General features: G+C 40.3%; 1 protein-coding gene across 1 annotated transcript in view; it reads left to right on the top strand.

Annotated features, from left to right (window-relative positions):
• Positions 1–20,933, top strand: part of lrrc72 (leucine rich repeat containing 72) — a 73,649-nt gene that overhangs the window by 36,951 nt on the left and 15,765 nt on the right. Inside the window, exons 4-6 of the mRNA XM_087987107.1 lie at positions 2,490–2,571; positions 18,684–18,773; positions 18,865–19,011. Of these exons, the coding sequence (XP_087843233.1) occupies positions 2,514–2,571; positions 18,684–18,773; positions 18,865–19,011 (295 nt within the window). The 5' untranslated portion in view covers positions 2,490–2,513. The remainder of the gene's footprint in view (positions 1–2,489; positions 2,572–18,683; positions 18,774–18,864; positions 19,012–20,933) is intronic.

The raw sequence follows: 20,933 nt of genomic DNA, 5'->3' as shown, positions 1-20,933 counted from the left end.
GTAGCATTTATTGTTGAATTCTGAACCTCAAAATACAGAAATCCATTTTATAACATTAAAGCAAAAATGTAATATTAAGGAGGGATTTTACAAGTAATCTTTGGGCTGAAACTTACCAGAAATTGGCTAATCGTTATTTTGCTGAGCTTTATAGTGCATTTCTCTCAGAAAGAACTTAACGAGTTTTTTTGTACTATCAGCTCAAACTGAATTCATCATCTAGGTACCACGCCCTGTGAGGCTCCGCTTATCAGATGGTGGCCTGGTTCTCTCTCTTTCCCGAGGCTAAGTGCTCACCTACCACTGGGATTTTCTTGGATCCCGAGTCAGATGCCATTGTTAAATGGTTTGGTGCTCCCGGTCAAGCGCTGGCAGTCCGGAGTTGCCTTGCATGGTTTGAGACATTTGCCTTGTAACTGCAAGGAACCTGGTGTACTGCTTTGTGGTCAGAGTCTTTGAAATCTGAATGGATGGGATAGTGCAGAGAACGACCTGTCCTCGTCCTGCAGGAGGCCACATCAGACCCTGCCAGCTTGCTCTGAAGTTACAGCTTGGGTTAGTGCAGTATCAACCATTTGAAGGAACACTCAGCCATGCAATTCAAAGGGAAAGAACCTTTTCCCTCTGCCAGGCTAATTGGTATTAACTTCTCTCTGCTGCCTTACAACTCACTCTAACTCTGCTACTGCACCCACCTCCCATTAAGGTTCATGAGTAGCTGCTCACATTGTTGCATGCAACATCTTCCATTGTTTGCTCTTACCTACTCAATCCCCTCAGACTACAAACCCTGCATGGCCTCCATACCTCCTACTGACTAATGTGGGACACCTCACCATCTTTCCCCAATCTTCACTAATGCTCGTCACTTTTATCTTACTCAATACCTCCCTTTCTCTCATTCCAGGAGAAAATGCCTCTCACAATTAGACTGAAAGAGCCATGATGGATTGTGGGGCATGCGAGGAAAGGATCCTCACCATGGCCTGCTCAAGTGGTTGGCTGACTATGCCAAAATCCTTATCAGATGAAATGATTTACTTTTGTTGTGCCTTAAGGGAGTCTCCTTTGCCTTGCCTGAGATCTACTCGCATAGACCTAATTGATTGAAACACATACAATATATTTGGCATATACACAGATTGCACATAGTACAGATTTGAGCCTGATGTGCACAATACCACATAACAAGATGTTCACCCCCTTGACTGATCACTGCTGACAAATAGGACAAGCTGCCAGGCTTTATTTCTGCACTGAAAAGTAAGGCAAGGTACAAGAACTGTGAGTGTGTTAGCTCTGGCTGGGGGGAAAAAGTATACAAAGGCAAGGTAGAGATGAAACATCAAAATGGGGACAAGTGAGCAAATGCTAAGGGACCGAGCAAAAAGCTCTCATCCAATCAATGAGTTGAGTGCCTATCTCAAGATGTAAACCTTCCTTGCATCTGTACTCTAATGAAAGGTCGCCAGTTCATTCCAAAGTGCAGCACTGACATACAGAAGCATCCTGTAAATGATGATGTGGTGAGGGTGGTATATGTCAGATGCCAAGGTCCATGGTTGGGCTGTGTGTGTGCTTGTTGCCTACGGGATGGGCCCTGAGATGTCAGTGTCAAAAAGTGTGGCGCTGGAAAAGCACACCCGGTCAGGCAACATCCGAGGAGCGGGAGAGTTGACATTTCAAGCATAAGCTCTTCATCAGGAATCTTGAAACGTTGACTCTCCTTCTTGGATGCTGCCTGACTGGCTGTGCTTTTCCAGCACCACACTTTTTGACTCTGATCTCCAGCATCTGCAGTCCTCACTTTTTCCCTGAGATGTCAGTGCCTGGTGTCCAAGTTGGAGGACCAAGTGGTGAGCTGCAGTCAACAGCTAACTGCTCTGATTGTCAGTCAGGAGTACTTGGTGTCTAGTTTTGATCCCATAGGTGGAACAATGGGAAACTGGATATTAATGAGATAAGATTGGGTGACAATGAGCAATAATCCATGCATATAGGCTTCTTTCTGCTTATTGGTGGGAATCTTATTTCACCATGGAACAATTGGTTGGAGAATTAAAGTTATTGGTCTCAATGTCAAGAAGGTTCTGGCTGGGTATCTCACCCAATTTTCCTAACTTTCCTGCCATGGTTCATGCTGTAGAGGAGCTGAGAAGATTCAATGTTTTGTTTTAAACATTTTCTGAAACATTTGTTGAAATATGGAATTGCTGCGTCTCTATGTTATACTTCAAAATAGCTTTCTAGTCTAATTCATTGTTAAAGTTGACTAAACAGAAGTAACAATCAAATAAACATGTAAAATTATTCAAGCACTGGATCTCATTATCAACATTTTCTATACCATGTATGTAAATGGAACTGAGTAGTCATTTATCACGTGAACACACTACCTTCATTTTTATCATTATTTTATTGAGTTTAAATGGGCACTGTTGACTTTCTATGCTATTATTGTATTATTCAGTTTCATTTGTCTGTTATAGATTAAAACAATCAATTTCTTGAGCATGAATTATCACATCAAAGAATTATACTTACACAACAACCTGATCACTGATGTAACAGGTACAATTTTGTTTTCTTAAATATAGTTAATTTTGGATTATGTTGCTTGCTGACTCAAACACTTTGAAAGATAATTTTCAGTTTTTAATATGTATTTCAATTTATACTATTATCTGTCACCTCTGTTACCATGGAATATGTTTGCATTACAAGCAAAATACTATCGCTGCTAAAAATCTAAATGAGCAGGAAATGCTGGAAACACTCAAGTAGTCAGCCAGCATCTATGAGGAGAACAAAGGTCACTGATTTAGCTAAAGATTCTTGCTCTGAATGGAGTGTTTTGGTGTTTTAACTAGAATATTATTGTAATTATTTTAAGTTAACTTTCACTCATTTAGTTCTTAAATGTTTTATGGGGTTGACAAATTCAGAGTTCCTTAATGTCAGGGTTCTTAAAGAAGAGGATAAAGGGAAAAGCAAAGTTTGTGGTAGATATCAATGATTCACTATTGTAGAAAACCTGGAGGAAGTGCAGGGACAAAATTAAAGAGGTATTTAGGGAAGCAAGGAAAGGACATGCAAAAAATAACAGAGGCAAGTTCTAAGTATATAAAGAGCAAGAAGATAACTAAAGAAGGATTATTATGGTCCACAAGGGTGTATAGAGCCACAGGATATTGTTCCTAAAGAATACTTTGCATGCTTCCTTCCTAAGTGAAGGATGATACAATCAGAAGCGGAATGTGAAATGTCTGATTAAATTATCATTAGTAAGTTACACAGTAACATCTTTGAATATGGATAAATGTGGCCCTGAATAAATGTATCCTAGTTTGTTAATGGAAACCAGAGAGGAAATAGTAGAGGCTCTAACCTATCATTTTCCAGTCTGCACTGGCTTTATTATGAAGAATACAATTGTAAATTTCAGGAATTTATCAACGGTCTATACAGTGAAACAGTGGCAAATATAGTTCCAGTTTGAAGACATGTGAGCTAAAGCATTCGGGAAACCTACAAAAGCAATAAATGGTATGATACTGAGAAGTCGAAAAGATGGGGAGGGATGTTTGAGGTCAAACCCACAAATCCTTGTAGATGGCTTGACAACAGATGGCTGGATAAAATGGTCAAGATGACATGTGGGATACTTAGTTTATTTAGCTGAAGCACTGTATATTAGAGTGGAAAGGTTACTCGGAAGTAATATAATTATTAGTTAGTCTACAAGTGAAGTTCCGGTTGTAGTTTTCATCACTACACTACAGGAAACATGAGTATATTAGTGAGGGTAAACAGGAGATGTGCGAGAACATTACCTTGCTTGGGGAGTTATAGTTATAATGAAAAATGGCATAAACTGGAATTGTTATCTTCAGAACAAAGAAGGCTGAGAGGAAATCTAACTGAATAATATAAAATAATCAGGGGTCTGAATAGAATGCAAAGTAAGGCACTTTTCTCCTTGGTAAAGGCTTGAAAACTAGGGGGATAATTTTGGGTAGGAGGTTTGGCGGATTCAATCGCATATTCATTCACCCAGAGGATAGTGAAATCTGAAGCTCACTACTTGAAAAGTAGGCACAAACTCTCATAACATTTAAACATATTTGCAGTTGCATTTCAAGTGTTATAATTGACAGGGCTGCAGGGCAAAAGCTGGAAAATGAGATTAGCCTTCATGACTCCCCATCAACTGTTATGGACACAGTAGGGCAAATTACCTATTTCTGTGCTCTAAATATTGATCTTACCATTCCAGAATGAACTATTCCTATGTAGTCTACTGCTTTGAAGATTTTCTGAGAATTCCGTTTGGATTTTAAATAATAGAGTATGCAAATCAAATTTTGAAAAAGTGGAATAATTAGGTTGTACCAGAAATATACTCAACTTATTTGCTTCTGCTTGAGAAATCAGAAATTATTTACATTAAATTCAATTGTTTCTCATCTCAACTGATAGTGCAAATTGTATAATAATGTGTTAAATTTGAATCATTGAAATCAACTTTAACATTAACCATTTGAATTCAGCTAGAACATTGTCAACAAGGATTTTAAATTTGGATTAGCAACAATTGGAAATGACAACTTAATAATTTCTCATCATTATATATGGGACTTAGTTTATTGTTTTAAAATTAACTGTTGGAAAGATCTATCACCTCTATTCTTATACGTTTCCCATCGTTTATAAGTTTTAATTTTTTTTAAGCCTTCATGTTGACAAGGCTGCAAGACCAACATTTGTTGCCTAATACTAATTGTCCTTGAGATATAAGCTTAAGCTTGATATCATCTGTACATCTTGTGATTTAGTTTTTGATATTGTCCAGCAACTTTTCCGTTCCTTGCAGATGAAACTGCCTACTTGCGAGGTTCACAAAAACTACTTCAGTTTGCAAAGGTTTACATTTTCTTATGTTGTCAATGTTGGCAAAGTAGATTTTACTAATCAAAATGTCAAGATAACTGCTGATGATTTGCACCAACCTTCTCTGTTTTTCTAATTGAACATACTGCAATGAACAATGCAACCAATCAGAAATGGTGCAACCACTGCCTGAAGTTGTTCTCACTACTCCATTGATATTCTTTGAAACCTTCATTTTGAACTATTCTGTCATTATATGGCCATGGATTAAGCATTCAAATACATTTCAATATGCAAGTTTTGTTTAAGTTGATATGTTATTTATGTGAAATCGAAGAATACAATCAAATTGAATACTTTGTGCCATTGACCTTCAATACTTTTTTTTAATGTCTCGATAATATTTGCTTGAAAAGTGGCTTAAATTCAGAAAAACTGTGATCACCATTGATTTAAATAAGGGGTGAAGATAATGGTTTTCAGCAAAGGCAGTGACGAAAGTCACAAGAGTTCCAAGAAATCTTGGAAGGACATAATTAATTGGGTTAATGTTAACTTGTTCCATAATTTGTTTCATTCTTCTGTACCATTCAGGGGTTTCTACACTGTGGATGTACCTAATTGACGGTTCAAGTCCCCAACGAATTCTGAACTATTACATCTAATATGTTTTAAAATTTAAATCTTTATTCACTTCCCATCACTTCTTTGTGTTCGTAATTTCTGTATCCACATTTATAATGGAAACTACCCAGGTGAATTTGCCATGCTATAATTGCATCCTCGGCCTATTAGAAATACTCAGTGCCATAGCTCCTGAATTTGTAATGGCACTGTATACAGATAAGAATACATGACATTAAAATGGGGACTGGATTACATTTGTCATCCCGGTTCGATTATGTTTCACCTCCTAACTCTCTTTACTGTAACACTGTCCTTTATCTTAGCCCACGTGCTATGCATGAAAAGCCAACTAGTTCTTAGCTTTATTCCTGGAATGTGGATGAAACTGCCAAATCTGGATGGCTGTGGTGGTTCGGCATTTGTCTAAATGGTCCTAGGACTAGTATTCAGGTAGGTCATCAGGCAGGGAAAGAAATGGATCAAGTTTAGGAAGATGTAATACATTGAATAGAAAAGACAAGACAAGAGAGCTGCTAGCAATAATGGAAATGATTACCAGAATGTGGCAAGAAGGGAGAGAACATGGAAACTAAGAGTGCGTCAAAATAAAACGAGCTTATTCAAACAGTTAAAGGACAAAACTATAAGCTCTCAGTTTGAATGTGTTTAATTAAACAAAACAGATGAATTCCTTGTACAAAAAGAAATAAGTGTGTTTGATCTGGTAGCTATTACAGTGACATGCCTGCAAGGTGAATAAGACAGATCCAAATATTCAAAGTACATGACATTTCAGGAAAGTTAGGAATCTAGGAAAAGGTGGCAGAATAGGGATGGCATTAGTATAAGATCAGAATGATGACTCCAGTTGTGAAGATCAAAATGTAGATTTAGTTTGGGTAGAGATGAGAAAAAGTTTAAGTAAGAAGTTTCTTGTGGAAGTTCATCCATAGGCCCCCTAACAGCGACAAGGTATATTGGAGAAATAGTGGCAGTTTATGAAAAAGCTTTTGATAATCATGTGCAATTTAAATCTACATATAGTTTGAATGAATCAGATTGACAAAGGTAACCTGAGTGATGTGGTGCTAGAGTGTTTTCAGATATTTTCTTAGACTAGCATGTTCAGGAGTCAACTAGAGAGCTGGCTATATACACAGATCTGATACATGTATGGTCTATATATGATCTGTATAAATCTGGTAATGTACAATGAGACATCATTAATGAAAAACCTCATAGTAAAAGTGCATCTAAGTAACAATGAACATAATAAGATTGAATATCGCATTTAGTTTGAGGGAGAGAAGAGTGGATCTAACGTACATGGTTCAAATTTAATAAGGGCAATTATAAGGGTATGTATACAGCTGGTTAAAGTGAACTGACATTCGGTTATTGTCAGCAGAAATGCAGTGACAGACATTTAATGAAATATTTCAGAATACTCAAAATGTATAATCCATTGAGTAAGAAAGACTTCAAAGGAAGCATGTGCATCTTTGGTTAACTGAGAGTGTGTTCTGAAGAAAGTTCAGTGGACTTGAAATGTCAATTTTGCTTTCTCTTCTCAGATGCTGCCAGTCATGCTGAGTTTTCCCAGCAATTTCTATTTTTGTATTAAATAGTTTCAAAATGAAAGAAAAGTTATGTAATTTGGGAAGTCAAAATTGAACAGAATGTAAACAACAGCAAAGCTTGACTAAAAAATTAATGAGAAAGGATAAATTATAATAGGAGGTAAAGCTAGATAGAAACACAAAAACAGTAAAAGTTTTTACAGGTATTTAAAAAAGAAAATAATTGGTAGAGTTGATCAGATGGGCCAATGGGCTAAGGAGTGGCAGATGGAGTTTAATTTAGATAAATGAGGTGCTGCATTTTGGAAAGGCAAATCAGGGCAGGACGTATACACTGAATGGGAAGGTCCTGGAAAGTGTTGCTCAACAAAGAGATCTTAGAGTGCACGTTCAAAATTCCTTGGAAGTGGAGTCCCAAGTACACAGGATAGTGAAGAAGGAGTTCGTATGCTTGCTTTTATTGGTCAGTGCATTGAGTACAAGAGTTGGGAGATCACGTTGCAGCTGTACAGGATGTGGGTTAGGCCAGTTTTGGAATACTGCATTCAGTTCTGGTTTCCTTGCTTTCGGAAGAATGTTGTGAAACTTGAAAGGATTCAGAAAAGATTGACAAGGATGTTGCCAGGATTGGAGGGTTTGAGCAATAGGGAAAGGCTGAATAGGCTGGGGCTACTTTCCCTGGAACTTCAGAGGCTGCGAGGTGACATTATAGAGGTTTGTAAAACCATGAGGAGCTTGGAAAGGGTGAACAGCCAAAGTCTTTTCCCCAGGTAGGGGAGTCCAAAACTTAGAGGGTATAGGTTTGAGGTGAGAGGGAAAAGATTTAAAAGCAACCTGAGGGGCAACTTCACGCAGAGGGTGGAGTGTGTATGGAATGAGCTGCTAAAGGAAGTGGTGGAGGTTGGTGCAATTACAACATTTAAAAGGCGTCTAGATAGGTATGTGAGAACAAAGGTTGAGAGGGATATGCTGTAAATGGGACTGGATTAATTTAGGATATCTGATTGACATGGATGAATTGGCCTGAAGGATCTATTTCCAAGTGGGCGGCACGGTGGCACAGTGATTAGCACTGCTGCCTCACAGTGCCAGAGACCCGGGTTCAGTTCCCGCCTCAGGTGACTGACTGTGTGGAGTTTGCACATTCTCCCCATGTCTGCGTGGGTTTCCTCCGGGTGCTCCGGTTTCCTCCCACAGTCCAAAAATGTGCAGGTCAGGTGAATTGGCCATGCTAAATTGCCATAGTGTTAGGTGAAGGGGTAAATGTAGGAGAATGGGTCTGGGTGTTTTGCGCTTTGGTGGGCCGAAGGGCCTGTTTCCACAGTGTAAGTAATCTAATCTAATCCATGCTATACAGCTCTATGATTGGAAGTGAGTCTTAGACTTCAACAGAGTAAGTTTGAGGAATTAATAATCGAAAATAGATACACAGAAAGTTATATTGAACTGGCCTTTTTGCATCTGTTTTCAGTGTAGAAAACATAAGTATCATTCCAGAAATAATTGTGTGGTGAAAGGGTATGAAGATCTTAAAACAATTACAATCACTGGTGAAAGCATATTGAGAAAATTGCTCAAACCAAAAGTTGCCAAGCTACAGATTCTGATGGACTTTGTCGTAGGATATTTACAGAAGTTGGCGTTGAAACTCAATGGCTGAGTTGCGCTCTTTCAGGAGTAGAGGAGTCAGAACCTTTTGCATCTGTCCCAAGGAAACGCTGGAATATTTTATTCAGAAGGACATAATGGGAACATTGTGCAGTACCATAAGATCAGTACTGATGCCATAATTACTTGCAAATTTGCAAAGTTATGTAGGAAAGTAAGTGGGAAGAGAACATAACGAATCTGCAAAGGAATATATAAAATTGAGAGAGTGATCAAAATTTTGATGGAGAACAATGTAGAAAGATGTAAACATGTCCACTTTGATAGGAAGAATAGAAAAACAACATACTATTTAATGTAGGGAGATATTGCAGAATTCCGAGGTATAGATGGATCTGCGTGTCCTGATACTGTTTTTTATTCACTCATGGGATGTAGACATCATTTGCTAATAAATTTTAGAAGATTACTATATAGATATAGCTAGTAATTAGGAAGACACAGTAAATATTCCTACAAGGAGAACAGAATATAAAGTTAGCTATGTTTTGCCACATTTGTGAAGGGGGTTAGTGGGGCCATTTCATGAGACATGCATACGGTTTTGGTCTCCTTATTTAAAAATGAATGTAAGGGTGTGAAAGAGATTCAGAGAAGATTCATTTGTACTGGATTATGTTCTGAGAAAAGGTTGGACAGGCTGGGTCTGGATCCATTGGAGTTTTGAAAAGTAAGGTCATCTTGTTGAAGATCAGTAAGGTTTTGAGAGTATGGATGCTAGAAGGATGTCTCTCTTTTTGACAGAGGTGAACAGCAGGAGACACAGTTTAAAGTAAGAAATTATTTGTCTCAGAGTGTCTTGAGTCTTTGGCAATCTCTTCCCCAGACAGCGGTGAAAGCAGAGCCATTCAATGTTTGTAATTCAAAGGCAGATACATTCTTGCTAAATAAGAGGTGAAACATTATGAGTAAGTAGGATTATGAAGTAATCAGGATTATGGAGTAATTTGCAATGATATTACTGAATAGTAGCGCAGGCTGAGGGAGCTGAGTTGCCTCATGGTAATTCATAGGTTTGTATGATTTTGAGTATTTCATTACAAGCACACTGGAGTTAAATGGAAGCTATACAGATTGAAGCTGGAACCAGATAATGGTGAAAGATTCCTGATTCTGAAGGGAATTAATGAGTAATTACATGAAAATTACTCACCAATGGCCAGTTTGTTAAAATGCATTTCAGTTTGTCATTTTAAAATCTGGAATCACAGTCTCCAATTCAGAGCTGTAATCATGAGGTGATTGTGTTCAGAAATTACTTTGTCAAGCACAATGTTTTCAATTAATTGAAGTGTTTTTAGAATTACATTTTACAAGATGCCTTGTATTGTAGGTGCTCTGAAACATTTGACATCATTGCAGATATTGATGCTACAAAATAATTGGCTTCATAAGGTGGAGAAAGTCATATCAGAATTCAAGAAATTGAGATGGCTACACACACTAAGTAAGCAATTGTCTGCCTCTGGGATATTAAATTGATTTTGTAAAGTGTCAGTTGGCACAGGCCACATTTAGCAAAGTTTATTACGGTAGAAATAAATATAAATGAACCATACTGCTAATTGTTTTGATTTTGTTTTGATAAATATTGCTATAATAGCAGTAAGTTTTCAACAACTGTCTCCAACTTAGTTTTTTTTATTCTGTGATTAATCGGAAATAATGCCCACAAATGATCAATTTATATAATGACCTGTAAAAATAAAAAGGTTTGAATTATTGAATCATAACAGTCACAAATATGCAATATGTTTCTTTTAATGGCATATCTTTCATAGATAATTAACTTTTTTTTCCCACAGACATAAGCATTGGAATGTAACTCTAATTTACACCAAGTCCTGTTCCCCCATCACTTTTGTGCTCTTAGTCTGATTTTGCAACCAGATTGTGAATCTCACTAGGGTGTCGTAAGAAGATTATTTACATCTCATCATGATCTAATTTTGGATCATTAATCTGCAGTTTCCTAATCTCTAATTTGCCAGCGAGGAATTAGATGACCGCAGACATGAACTTCAGAGTGGATATCTCCCAACTCCAGTTTGTCGCATGTTCCTCCACGACTCCAGCTCAGACAGTTCTCCAACATCTCAGGTTACAAGGCATGGGCAACAACTGCCTGCAATCCCCAATCCACAGAGGTTGGCTTAAAACTCTCGACAGCCTCACCCGTGATCCCAAGGCACATTTACGACTCAGAATATGGTTTTTCTCTTCAATATTTTGGAGCACACCGCTGCCTTGCAGTTAATGCTATTGCTGAACCCACTTTGTGCATAGAGACGAACACCCCCTTCGTGGATTGGACCAGGGTGCACCTCGCTTACTCTCCTAGCTCTCACTCACTTTTTACCTATTTGGATGCACACTGCATCTTTGCCTTGCCTTGCTTTGCCACTTCATTTGGAACTGAGAGGTTCGCAGTCTTTCTGTGTTGCCTTGCCTCTTAGAGCAGACTCAAAGGCAGGCAACTTGTTATGATTGTCAGTAGTGATCAACTGAGGGGTGAATATTTTGATTTGATTTGATTTGTTATTATTGTCTTACGTACTGAGATAGAGTGAAAAGTATTGTTTTGCATGTTATCCAGCCAAATCATATGTTACATAAGTACATCAGGGTAATAGAATAGAATGCAGGATATAGTTTTACAGATACAGAGAAGGTGCAGAGAAAGATGAACTCTAATATTTGAAAGGTCCATTCATAAGCAGGGAAGAAGCTACTTTTGAATCTGTTGGTATGTGCTTTCAAACTTTGTATCTTCTGCCATATGGAAGAGATTGAAAGAGAGTGTAACAGGGGTGGAAGGGGTCTTTGATTATGTTGGTTGCTTTCGCAAGGCATTCGGGAGTTTAGATTAGATTCCATTCAGTGTGGAAACAGGCCTTCGGCCCAATCAGTCCACACCGACCCTCCGAAGAGTAACCCACCCAGACCCATTTCCCTCTGACTAATGCACCTAACACTATGGGCAATTTAGCATGGCCAATTCACCTGACCTGCACATCTTTGGATTGTGGGAGGAAACAGGAGCACTCAGAGGAAACCCACGCAGACATGGGGAGAATGTGCAAACTCCACACAGTTGCCCGAGGCTGGAATTGAACCTGGGACCCTGGTGCTGTGATGAATGGTGGCATTCGCAACTGTCTATAATTTCTTGCAGTCTTGGCAGAGCAGTTGTCATACCAGGCTGTGATGGTTCCCGATAGAATATTTTCTATGGTGCATCTATAAACATTGGTAGGAGTCATTATGGACATGCCAAATTTCCTTAGCTTTCTGAGGAAGGAGAAGCATTGATGTACTTTCTTGACTGTAGAGTTGACGTAGATGGACCAGGATAGATTGTTGGTGATATTTCCTCTGAGGAGCTTGAAGCTCTTGACCATCACCACATCAGCGTTATTAATATAGACAGGATTGTGTCCTCCACTCTGCTTCCTAAAGTTGATGGCTGACTGCTTTGTTTTACTGACATTGATGAAGAGATTGTTGTCTTTACACATGCCACTAAAATCTCTGTCTCTTCATTGTTTGAGATCTGACCCACTACGGTGGTGCCAACAGCAAGTTTGTAAATGGTGTTAGAACTGAAGTTGGCCACACAGTTGTGAGTGTATTAGGAGGATAGTGAGGTGCTGAGTACGCAGCCTTGCAGGGCACTGGTTTTGAGGATTATTGTGGAGGAGATGTTGTTGTCTCTCCTTATTGATGACAGTCTGTGAACCAGGAAGTTGAGGATCTAGTTCCAGAGTGGGTAACGGAGTCCTAGGTCTCTGAGTTTGGAGATGAGTTTGATTGGAATATAGGGGTGTTGAAAGCAGAGCAAAAGTTAGGATTCTGACGTAGGTGTCCTTATTATCCAGATGTTGCAAGGCTGAGTGTATGGCTGAGGAAATGGCATCTTCTGTGGACCTATTGTGATGGGAGATGAATAGCAGTAGATCAAAGCAACCTGGGAGGCTGGAGTTAATGTATGCCGTTACTAACCTCTTGAAGACTTCATAATGATGGATGTCAGGTGTCAGGACCACAAGGCAACAGTCATTAAGGCGTGTTGCCTGAACTTTCTTTGGCACTGGGATGATAATTGTCTTCTTGAAGCAGGTGGGAACTTCACATTGAAATGAGGAGGGATTAAAGATTCCTGCGAATACTTCCTCCAGCTGGTCCACTCAGAACCTGAGTGCATGGCTAGGGACTCTATCTGGGCCAATCACTTTTCATGGGTTCATTTTCAAGAAGGCCAATCTGATGTCTGTGGCAGAGAGTGTGGATACACGTGCACCTGAGACTGTTGAGGCAGGTGACAACATTTCACTGATCTTCTGTTCAAAATGAGTATAAGGTCAGTGAAATTCTGTCATCTGCCCCAGCAGCCTGAGGTGCACCTGTGCCCATAGTTAGCACCATGTGGCTGTATGGCCCTCTTCTACATCAGTGTCGCGTCTACACCATCTGCTGGCAGCATCCACAGCAAACATATTGCAAGTGCTTCAAACAGTTATCGTAGAAGAATCCCTACGGTGTGGAAACAGGCCATTTGGCCCAACAAGTCCACACCAACTCTCTGAAGAGTAACCCACTCAGACCCATTTCCCTACCCTAGCCATGAATCAAAGTCAAATGGAAGTAGCCCTCCGTCAAGTCAAGGGAGATTGCCGTCAATCATAGCATACCAGCACTTTAAGTCAATTGCACCATTTGCAGACATGCTACGGCTTGGACATGATTATTCAGCCGCTTGGGATGTCCAAAATAAGGGCTCCATACTTTTACAATCTGGGATTGGGTCATGTCCAGTTTTGTGTGATGGTTGAGCCAGTTTGGAGAACAGGGGGTCAATCAAGCTGCTCAGAGATCAATCAGGGGCTGGTCACTCATTGGTTGAGGCTATCCTTTCAGGTCAATGGGAAACGTCACAATCAGTTCGACAGGTCTAGTCATGGAAAGTTTAGGGGGTCTACCAGGGTGCCACTCTACTGATTGGGATGCTGGGGAAATCAGTTGTAAGGATTGAAGGCATCATAGTGGGATGTAGAGAAGACAATAATTGTGAAAGATGGTGATTCAACATATAAGGATGGCAGATGATAGAGCATGGGTAAGGGCTACTGTGGCAGAGGTGGGGTCGTGATAATTACTATCCCCTGGCTTTGAGGGGGGTCAGTGTATCACTATTTTGTGGTTCATAAATAATTGCATTAATTTAAGAGATTGTGTAGTGATTGTTAGGAGATCAGCCAGGTTGAACTCATAGAATAGGAGTTCCTGATTGGAGGTGTTAATGTGGTCCAATTAGGGAGCCCTGGCTGAAAATAAGAAGAGGAGCGTGATCACACAGCATTGCTCTTTTGTGAAGGGCACTGCTTGTCACTGGCCACTTGGGTGTTTTCCTATCTTCCTGGTGGTGGAAATTGAATAAAGACTCATGCACTTTTGTGTCTCTCACTGTGTCTCACACCTGCACACACACACCATGGGTGCTAGGGAAAAAATAAGCACTACCGCAGTTAGGCGGTAGTGTGGGGGTTAATAAAAAAAAACAGGAGTCCCCAGTGCTTATCAAAAAAAACGGAGAGAAGGGCATTGCTTGTCACTGGCCACTCGGGTGTTTTCCCTATTGAGAAAAGAAAAAAAAAGAACGTGATCACACAGCATTGCCCTTTTGTGAAGGGCACTGCTTGTCACTGGCCACCCGGGTGTTTTCCTATCTTCCTGGTGGTGGAAATTGAATAAAGATTCGTGCACTTTATGTCTCTCACTGTGTCTCACACCAGCACACACCAGCTGGGGAAAAAAAAGCACTACTGCAGTTAGACGGTAGTGTGGGGGTTTAATTTAAAAAAAAAGAAGAAAAAAAAGGAAAACAAAAGAGGAGCGTCAACTGCAGGTTGCGATGGTTCACGGACTCCCAGCCCAACTGCTTGTTCTGTGCTGCTGTGGAGTCCATGGACCACGTGTATATTGGGTGTGGGCGTTTGCACTCCCTTTTTGATTTTCTTAAAAACCTCCTCCTCTGCTTTTGGTTGCACTTCAGTCCCACGCTCCTGATCTTCGGGCACCCGTTACGGAGGAGGGAGGGCAGCTCTGAAGACCTCCTCGTGGGTCTGCTCCTGGGCCTGGCCAAAGTGGCCATAAACAGGTCCAGGCAGCGGGCCGTGGAGGGGATCGTTAGGGCCAACTGCCTGCCCCTCTTCCGCAGTTACGTTAGAGCCCGGGTGTCCTTGGAGAAAGAGCACGTGGTCTCCACCAACACCCTGAAGTTGTTCAGGGAGAGGTGGGCGCCGCAGGGAGTGGAGTGCATTATTTCCCCCTCCAACTCTATTTTGATTTAATCCCTGCCTTCCCCTTCACTGTTTGATCACACAGCATTGCCCTTTTGTGAAGAGCACTGCTTGTCACTGACCACTCGGGTGTTTCTTTTCTTCCTGGTGGTGGAAATTGAATAAAGATTCATACACCTTGTATCTCTCACTGTGTCTCACACCTGCACACACACAACATGGATGTGGGGGAAAGAAAGAAAATAAAGAAAAAAAGGGTATGTAAATTATTTGGATGTGAACATAAGAGGTACAGTTAGTAAGTTTGCAGATGACACCAAAATTGGAGGTGTAGTGGACAGTGAAGAGGGTTACCTCAGATTACAACAGGATCTTGACCAGATGGGCCAATGGGCTGAGAAGTGGCAGATGGAGTTTAATTCAGATAAATGCAAGGTGCTGCATTTTGGGAAAGCAAATCTTAGCAGGACTTATACACTTAATGGTAAGGGCCTAGGGAGTGTTGCTGAACAAAGAGACCTTGGAGTGTAGGTTCATAGCTCCTTGAAAGTGGAGTCGCAGGTAGATAGGATAGTGAAGACAGCGTTTGGTATGCTTTCCTTTATTGATCAGAGTATTGAGTACAGGAGTTGGGAGGTCATGTTGCGGCTGTACAGGACATTGGTTAGTCCACTGTTGGAATATTGTGTGCAATTCTGGTCTCCCTCCTATCAGAAAGATGTTGTGAAACTTGAAAGGGTTCAGAGAAGATTTACAAGGATGTTGCCAGGGTTGGAGGATCTGAGCTATAGGGAGAGGCTGAAAAGGCTGGCGCTTTTTTCTCTGGAGCGTCAGAGGTTGAGGGGTGACCTTATAGAGGTTTACAAAATCATGAGGGGCATGGATAGGATAGATAGACAAAGTCTTTTCCCTGGGGTCGTAGAGTCCAGAACTAAAGGGCATAGGTTTAAGGTGAGAGGGGAAAGATATAAAAGAGACCTAAGGGGCAGCTTTTTCACGCAGAGGGTGGTATGTGTATGGAATGAGCTGCCAGAGGATGTGGTGGAGGCTGGTAGGAAGGGTTTGGAGGGATATTGGCCAGGTGCTGGCAGGTGAGACTAGATTGGGTTCGGATATCTGGTCAGCATGGAAGGGTTGGACTGAAGGGTCTGTTTCCATGCTGTACATCTTTATGACTCTATGAATGTCAGGCATCCTGTCACTCTGAAAGCTGTCTCTGAGAGCTGGATCATGTCAAGGAATCACCATGTGTAAATAGAGGGCAACTTGGTGATGGAATACCTGTCTCTGTGGAGTTATTTCAGAACACAAGTCACTTTGACACCATGGCATAAGCACTTAATGCAGGAAAGCTGGTCAAACATTTTTTAAATAGTTTGATAATTCCATTTTTAAGCTATTTATTCATTCCTAAGGTATGGGTCTTACTGGAAAGCTAGCATTTCCTTCCCTCAAAGACATTAGTGAATGAATTTGTATGTCATTTGAGTGTTTTCACAGACATTATTACTTAATTTTTAACTGATTGAGCTTAAATTCACAAGTTGTGTGGCTGCATTTGAACTTGTTTTTCCAGGTTGTTAGTCCAGGCCTCTACATTACCAATTCAGATTCACTGTTAGTGTACTACTGTACCCTTTTTTTGGGAAATTTAAAGTGTTGGTAAAGCAATGGAGGATTTTTTTGTGTTCTATGTTCATATCAAATTTTCATAGCATGCGCTTACATCAAATATTTTTTCTTAAAACAAGGTTTATTTAATTTCAGGAGAAAGTGAGGACTGCAGATGCTGGAGGCAGAGTCAAAATGTGTGGCACTGGAAAAGCAAGGCTGGTCAGGAGAGTCATGTTTCGAGCATAAGCTCTTCAACAGGAATGTGGGGATGGGGGCCAAATGGGACTTACAGATAAATGGATGGGAATGGGGCTGGGCTGAAGGTAGCTAGGAATGTAATAGGTAGACCAAGGTGTGTGGTGGTGGTGATAGGTCAGAGCGGAGTGTGGAGTGGATAGATGAGAAGGAAGATAGACAGGACAGTTCAAGAGGACGGTGCCGAGTTGGAGGGTTGAATTCGACTCTCCTATTTGTTCCACGCCCCCCACCAACCCACCCTACACTCCTGGCACCTTCCCTTGCCACTGCAAGAGGTGTAAAACTTGTGCCCATACTTCCCCCTTCACCTCCATCCAAAGCCTCAAAGGATCCTTCCACATACGGCAGAGATTTTCTTGCACCTACAAGTACCTCATCTACTGTGTATGATGATCTCAATGTGGTCTCCTCTATATTGGGGTGACAGGATGCCAACTTGTCGAATATTTCAGAGAACATCTCTGGGACACATAGACTAAACAACCCCACTGCTCTGTGGCTGAACTCCCCTCCCACTCTGCCTAGGACATGCAAGCCCTAGGCCTCCTCCACTGCCAAATCCTAGCCACGCGATGACTGGAGGAAGAACACCTCATCTTCTACCTTGGGACCCTCCAACCATATGAAATCAAAGTCGATTTCACCAGTTTCCTCATCTCCCTTCCCCCAGTGCTATCCCAAATTCAACACTCCTATTCGCCACCTCTTGAATTGTTCTACCTGTCCATCTTCCTTTCCACTTATGTGCTCCGCCTTCTCTTCCAACTTATCAGCATTACCATCCACCTTCATCTACTTATCACATTCCCAGCTACCTTCCCCCCAGCCCTACCCGCCTCCCATTTATCTCTCAGCTACGTGCCCCCCCCCCCCCCCCCCCCAACACACACACACACACATTCCTGATGAAGAGCTCAAAATTGTTGAAAAGTGTGGTGCTGGAAAAGCGCAGCAGGCGAGGAGCAGGAGAATTGACGTTTCGGGCATAAGCCCTTCAGGAATCAAAATGTCAACTCTCCTGCTCCTCAGATGCTGCCTGACCGGCTGTGCTTTTCCAACGTCGCACTTTTAGACTATTTAATTTCAATTTAATAATGTTACTGTAAGAAGTTACAGTTTTGGAAGATGTTAATACATTTATTTTCACAGCTAAACACAATGGATTAAGTTATTCAATGGCATGGTGCTTCACAAAAGAAAAGATTTGAGATAAGTATCTCCGTTCTTTCTGAGTTTTATTCATTTTCATTCTCACATCTCTCCTGAGAGCATTGACACTTTTTGGGTTACATTTCATCTCATCTGCATTTTGGCAAATAACATCTCACCCACAAGGGTCAAATAAATGTCAATACATTCATAGGATAAACCCAACCAAGTAAGCCTTCATCATCATCATCATTATAGATGCAGTCAACAAATGTAGGACAGACAGGTAATTGAATCTCACACTTTCCGGATCTGTATCACTCCACTAAACTTTACTGCTGAAGTATTGGAAGCAAAGGTTATTTTTGATTATCTTTAAATAAGATAATCAGACCTGTATTTGATAGCAACACACCAAATGTGTCCCAAAGTACTTTAATTTGAACTGTTAACAAAATCTTCAACTGGAAAACATATACTTTGCACCAAATTAAATCATTTGAGTATTCTTAATAATTTAAATATCAAACTGAACACTTGCATCGTAACATCACTTTTCTTGGTGTAATTTGATGTTGTAAATTTGATTCTCTTTCAGATTTATTCAATAATCCTTTGACACAGGAGCAAGATTATCGCCTTTATGTCATCTACCATGTGCCTTCAGTACAGCTGCTTGATAGACAGTGTCAGTTATTCAAAACTTTGAACTTTATTTTTGAAAATTTTGAAATTTGAATTGCTAATGATATTACAGTGCATACTCATTCCTTGTACAGTGATTACTCAGAAGGAGCGAGATGCTGCTTTTGGTACCTACTGTCAAGATCAATTCCGAGTACGTCAATCTTTGGCTTTTGGGCAGAGAAAACCATATTTTACTGTTCAACACATCACACCAAAGAAAACTTATAAGAAATATCCAGGTGGGGATTTGATCATTACTTAAGTAAATATTATAATTAATTTGTGAAATTAACTTTATCTGTTAAAAATATAATGGCTGCAACTACCAAAATAAATGTTACTATAATGGATGGTTTATTAAGAACACTTCATATTTAATGTCACTTTACCTATGGTCATTGATGAGACCAGGTTGTAAATATGATAGGGTTGAAGGGGTAGAAGATTTTTTTTCAAAAATGCATAAATAAGTAAATGTGTATCTATAACGCAGCAGTCGTGACTCCTCATACAAGATTCTTAATAAATGAGGCTTCAAGCATCCAAAACTGACAGCTATTTATAAACTGAGTCTGAGCATTCTTGAGACCCATACCTTTGATAATGTGTCTTGAACTGACATAATCTCATAGCTAAGGTTTATCTCTCGTTATTTTATCAGAAAATTTGAGTGCTCTTAATAATTGGCATTGATGTTCCAAGAGAGCACATTGGCACATGTGAGCTATCAGAAGCAGCAGGATAGTATTCCACTATAATCCGTAACCTCAAGATGTGGCATATTTCTCACTGTGCAATTACAATCAACCCAGGAGAATCAAATCTGATACACTGATGAATGTTGAGCAGCATGTATCCAGTGTACCTCAAAATGACATCCCACAAGCAATAGATCAAATTAAACCTCTTCAGTCCCCCCACATCCAGCCCTGATATAAGTGGACAATCAAACAGTTAAAAGAAGGAGAAGACTGCATCATCATTTGCATCCTCAATGATGGATGAAGTTACTTTGCGTGCAAAAGGCAAGATTGACGAGTTTGTAACCATCTTCAGAGAGAAATGCTGAGTGAACTCCTTTGTTGATCCACCACCATCTCAAATCTCCTTTGGTGATCCATCACCATCTCAAAACCATCTTGACTATATTTACTCACTCGGTGTGATATTAAGAAACAGCAGAGTGCACTGGTTGCATCAAAGACCAGGACAACAACATAGTTCAGGTACTAAACTTTGTGCTCCAGACTAACTATGCCATAATCCAAGTTGTTCTAATATGCCTATAAAACTGAGATCTACCTAATAGTATGTCCAGATCACAAATCTAATCTGGCCAATTACTATCTCATCGATCATTGCAGCCCAATTTAGGTAATTCCAGGATAGCTCTGTTCCTGACCTTGTAAAGGATTAGTAAAAGCATAGATAAAAGCTGAATTCGGAAATGAAGTAAAAGTGACTGTCTCTAATATCAAGGCGGAACTTGTTTTTTTCGCATCAAAATCTGCGAGCAAAATGGACATCATTGAGAATTGGGGAGGGGGTCAGCAGTATAATCCATGAGTTGATGATCTACTCAACATTCTTTTGTTAGAAAATCACTTACGGGATGTGGCCAAGATTGGACATCTCCAATTGCCCTTGATGTCATGGTGGGCTATCCTTTTGACCACTGAGTGACTTGATAGGTAATTTTAGGAAACAGTTAAGAGTCAGCCACATGGCTGTGGGTTGGCATCATATAACAGACACATCAGGTAATTATGGCCCCTTTCCCTGAAAATCATTAGAGAGAAATTGTGATAAATTGGTCAGGTCACTGGACTAATAATTCAGAAACACAGACAAGTGTTGAGGATACATGAATTTGAATGCCACCATGACAAATGAACAATTTAAATTCTATAAATATTTGGAGTTTAAAGTTAGCCTAATATTGGCCATAGCCATTGTCAATTGTCATAAAACTCATCTGGCGCACTAATATCATTTCGGAAAGGAAATCTATCATCCTTAACCAGTCTGGCCAAAAGTGACTCCAGACTCACTGTAATATGACTGGAGTTAACTGCCTGTAGAAATGGTCTCGCAAGGCACTCAGTTCTGTCAAACTGCTACACAGCCTGTTCATCCAGCTAAGTCTGACTTACCAACAACT

This window comes from Chiloscyllium plagiosum, unplaced genomic scaffold, assembly GCF_037043375.1.
Source record: "Chiloscyllium plagiosum isolate Xiang-an unplaced genomic scaffold, Cpla_swu_hap1 HiC_scaffold_5, whole genome shotgun sequence".
Classification (NCBI taxonomy): Eukaryota; Metazoa; Chordata; class Chondrichthyes; order Orectolobiformes; family Hemiscylliidae; genus Chiloscyllium; species Chiloscyllium plagiosum.
The sequence above is the reverse complement of the archived record's forward strand: the minus strand, read 5'-3'. Positions and strand labels throughout refer to the sequence as shown.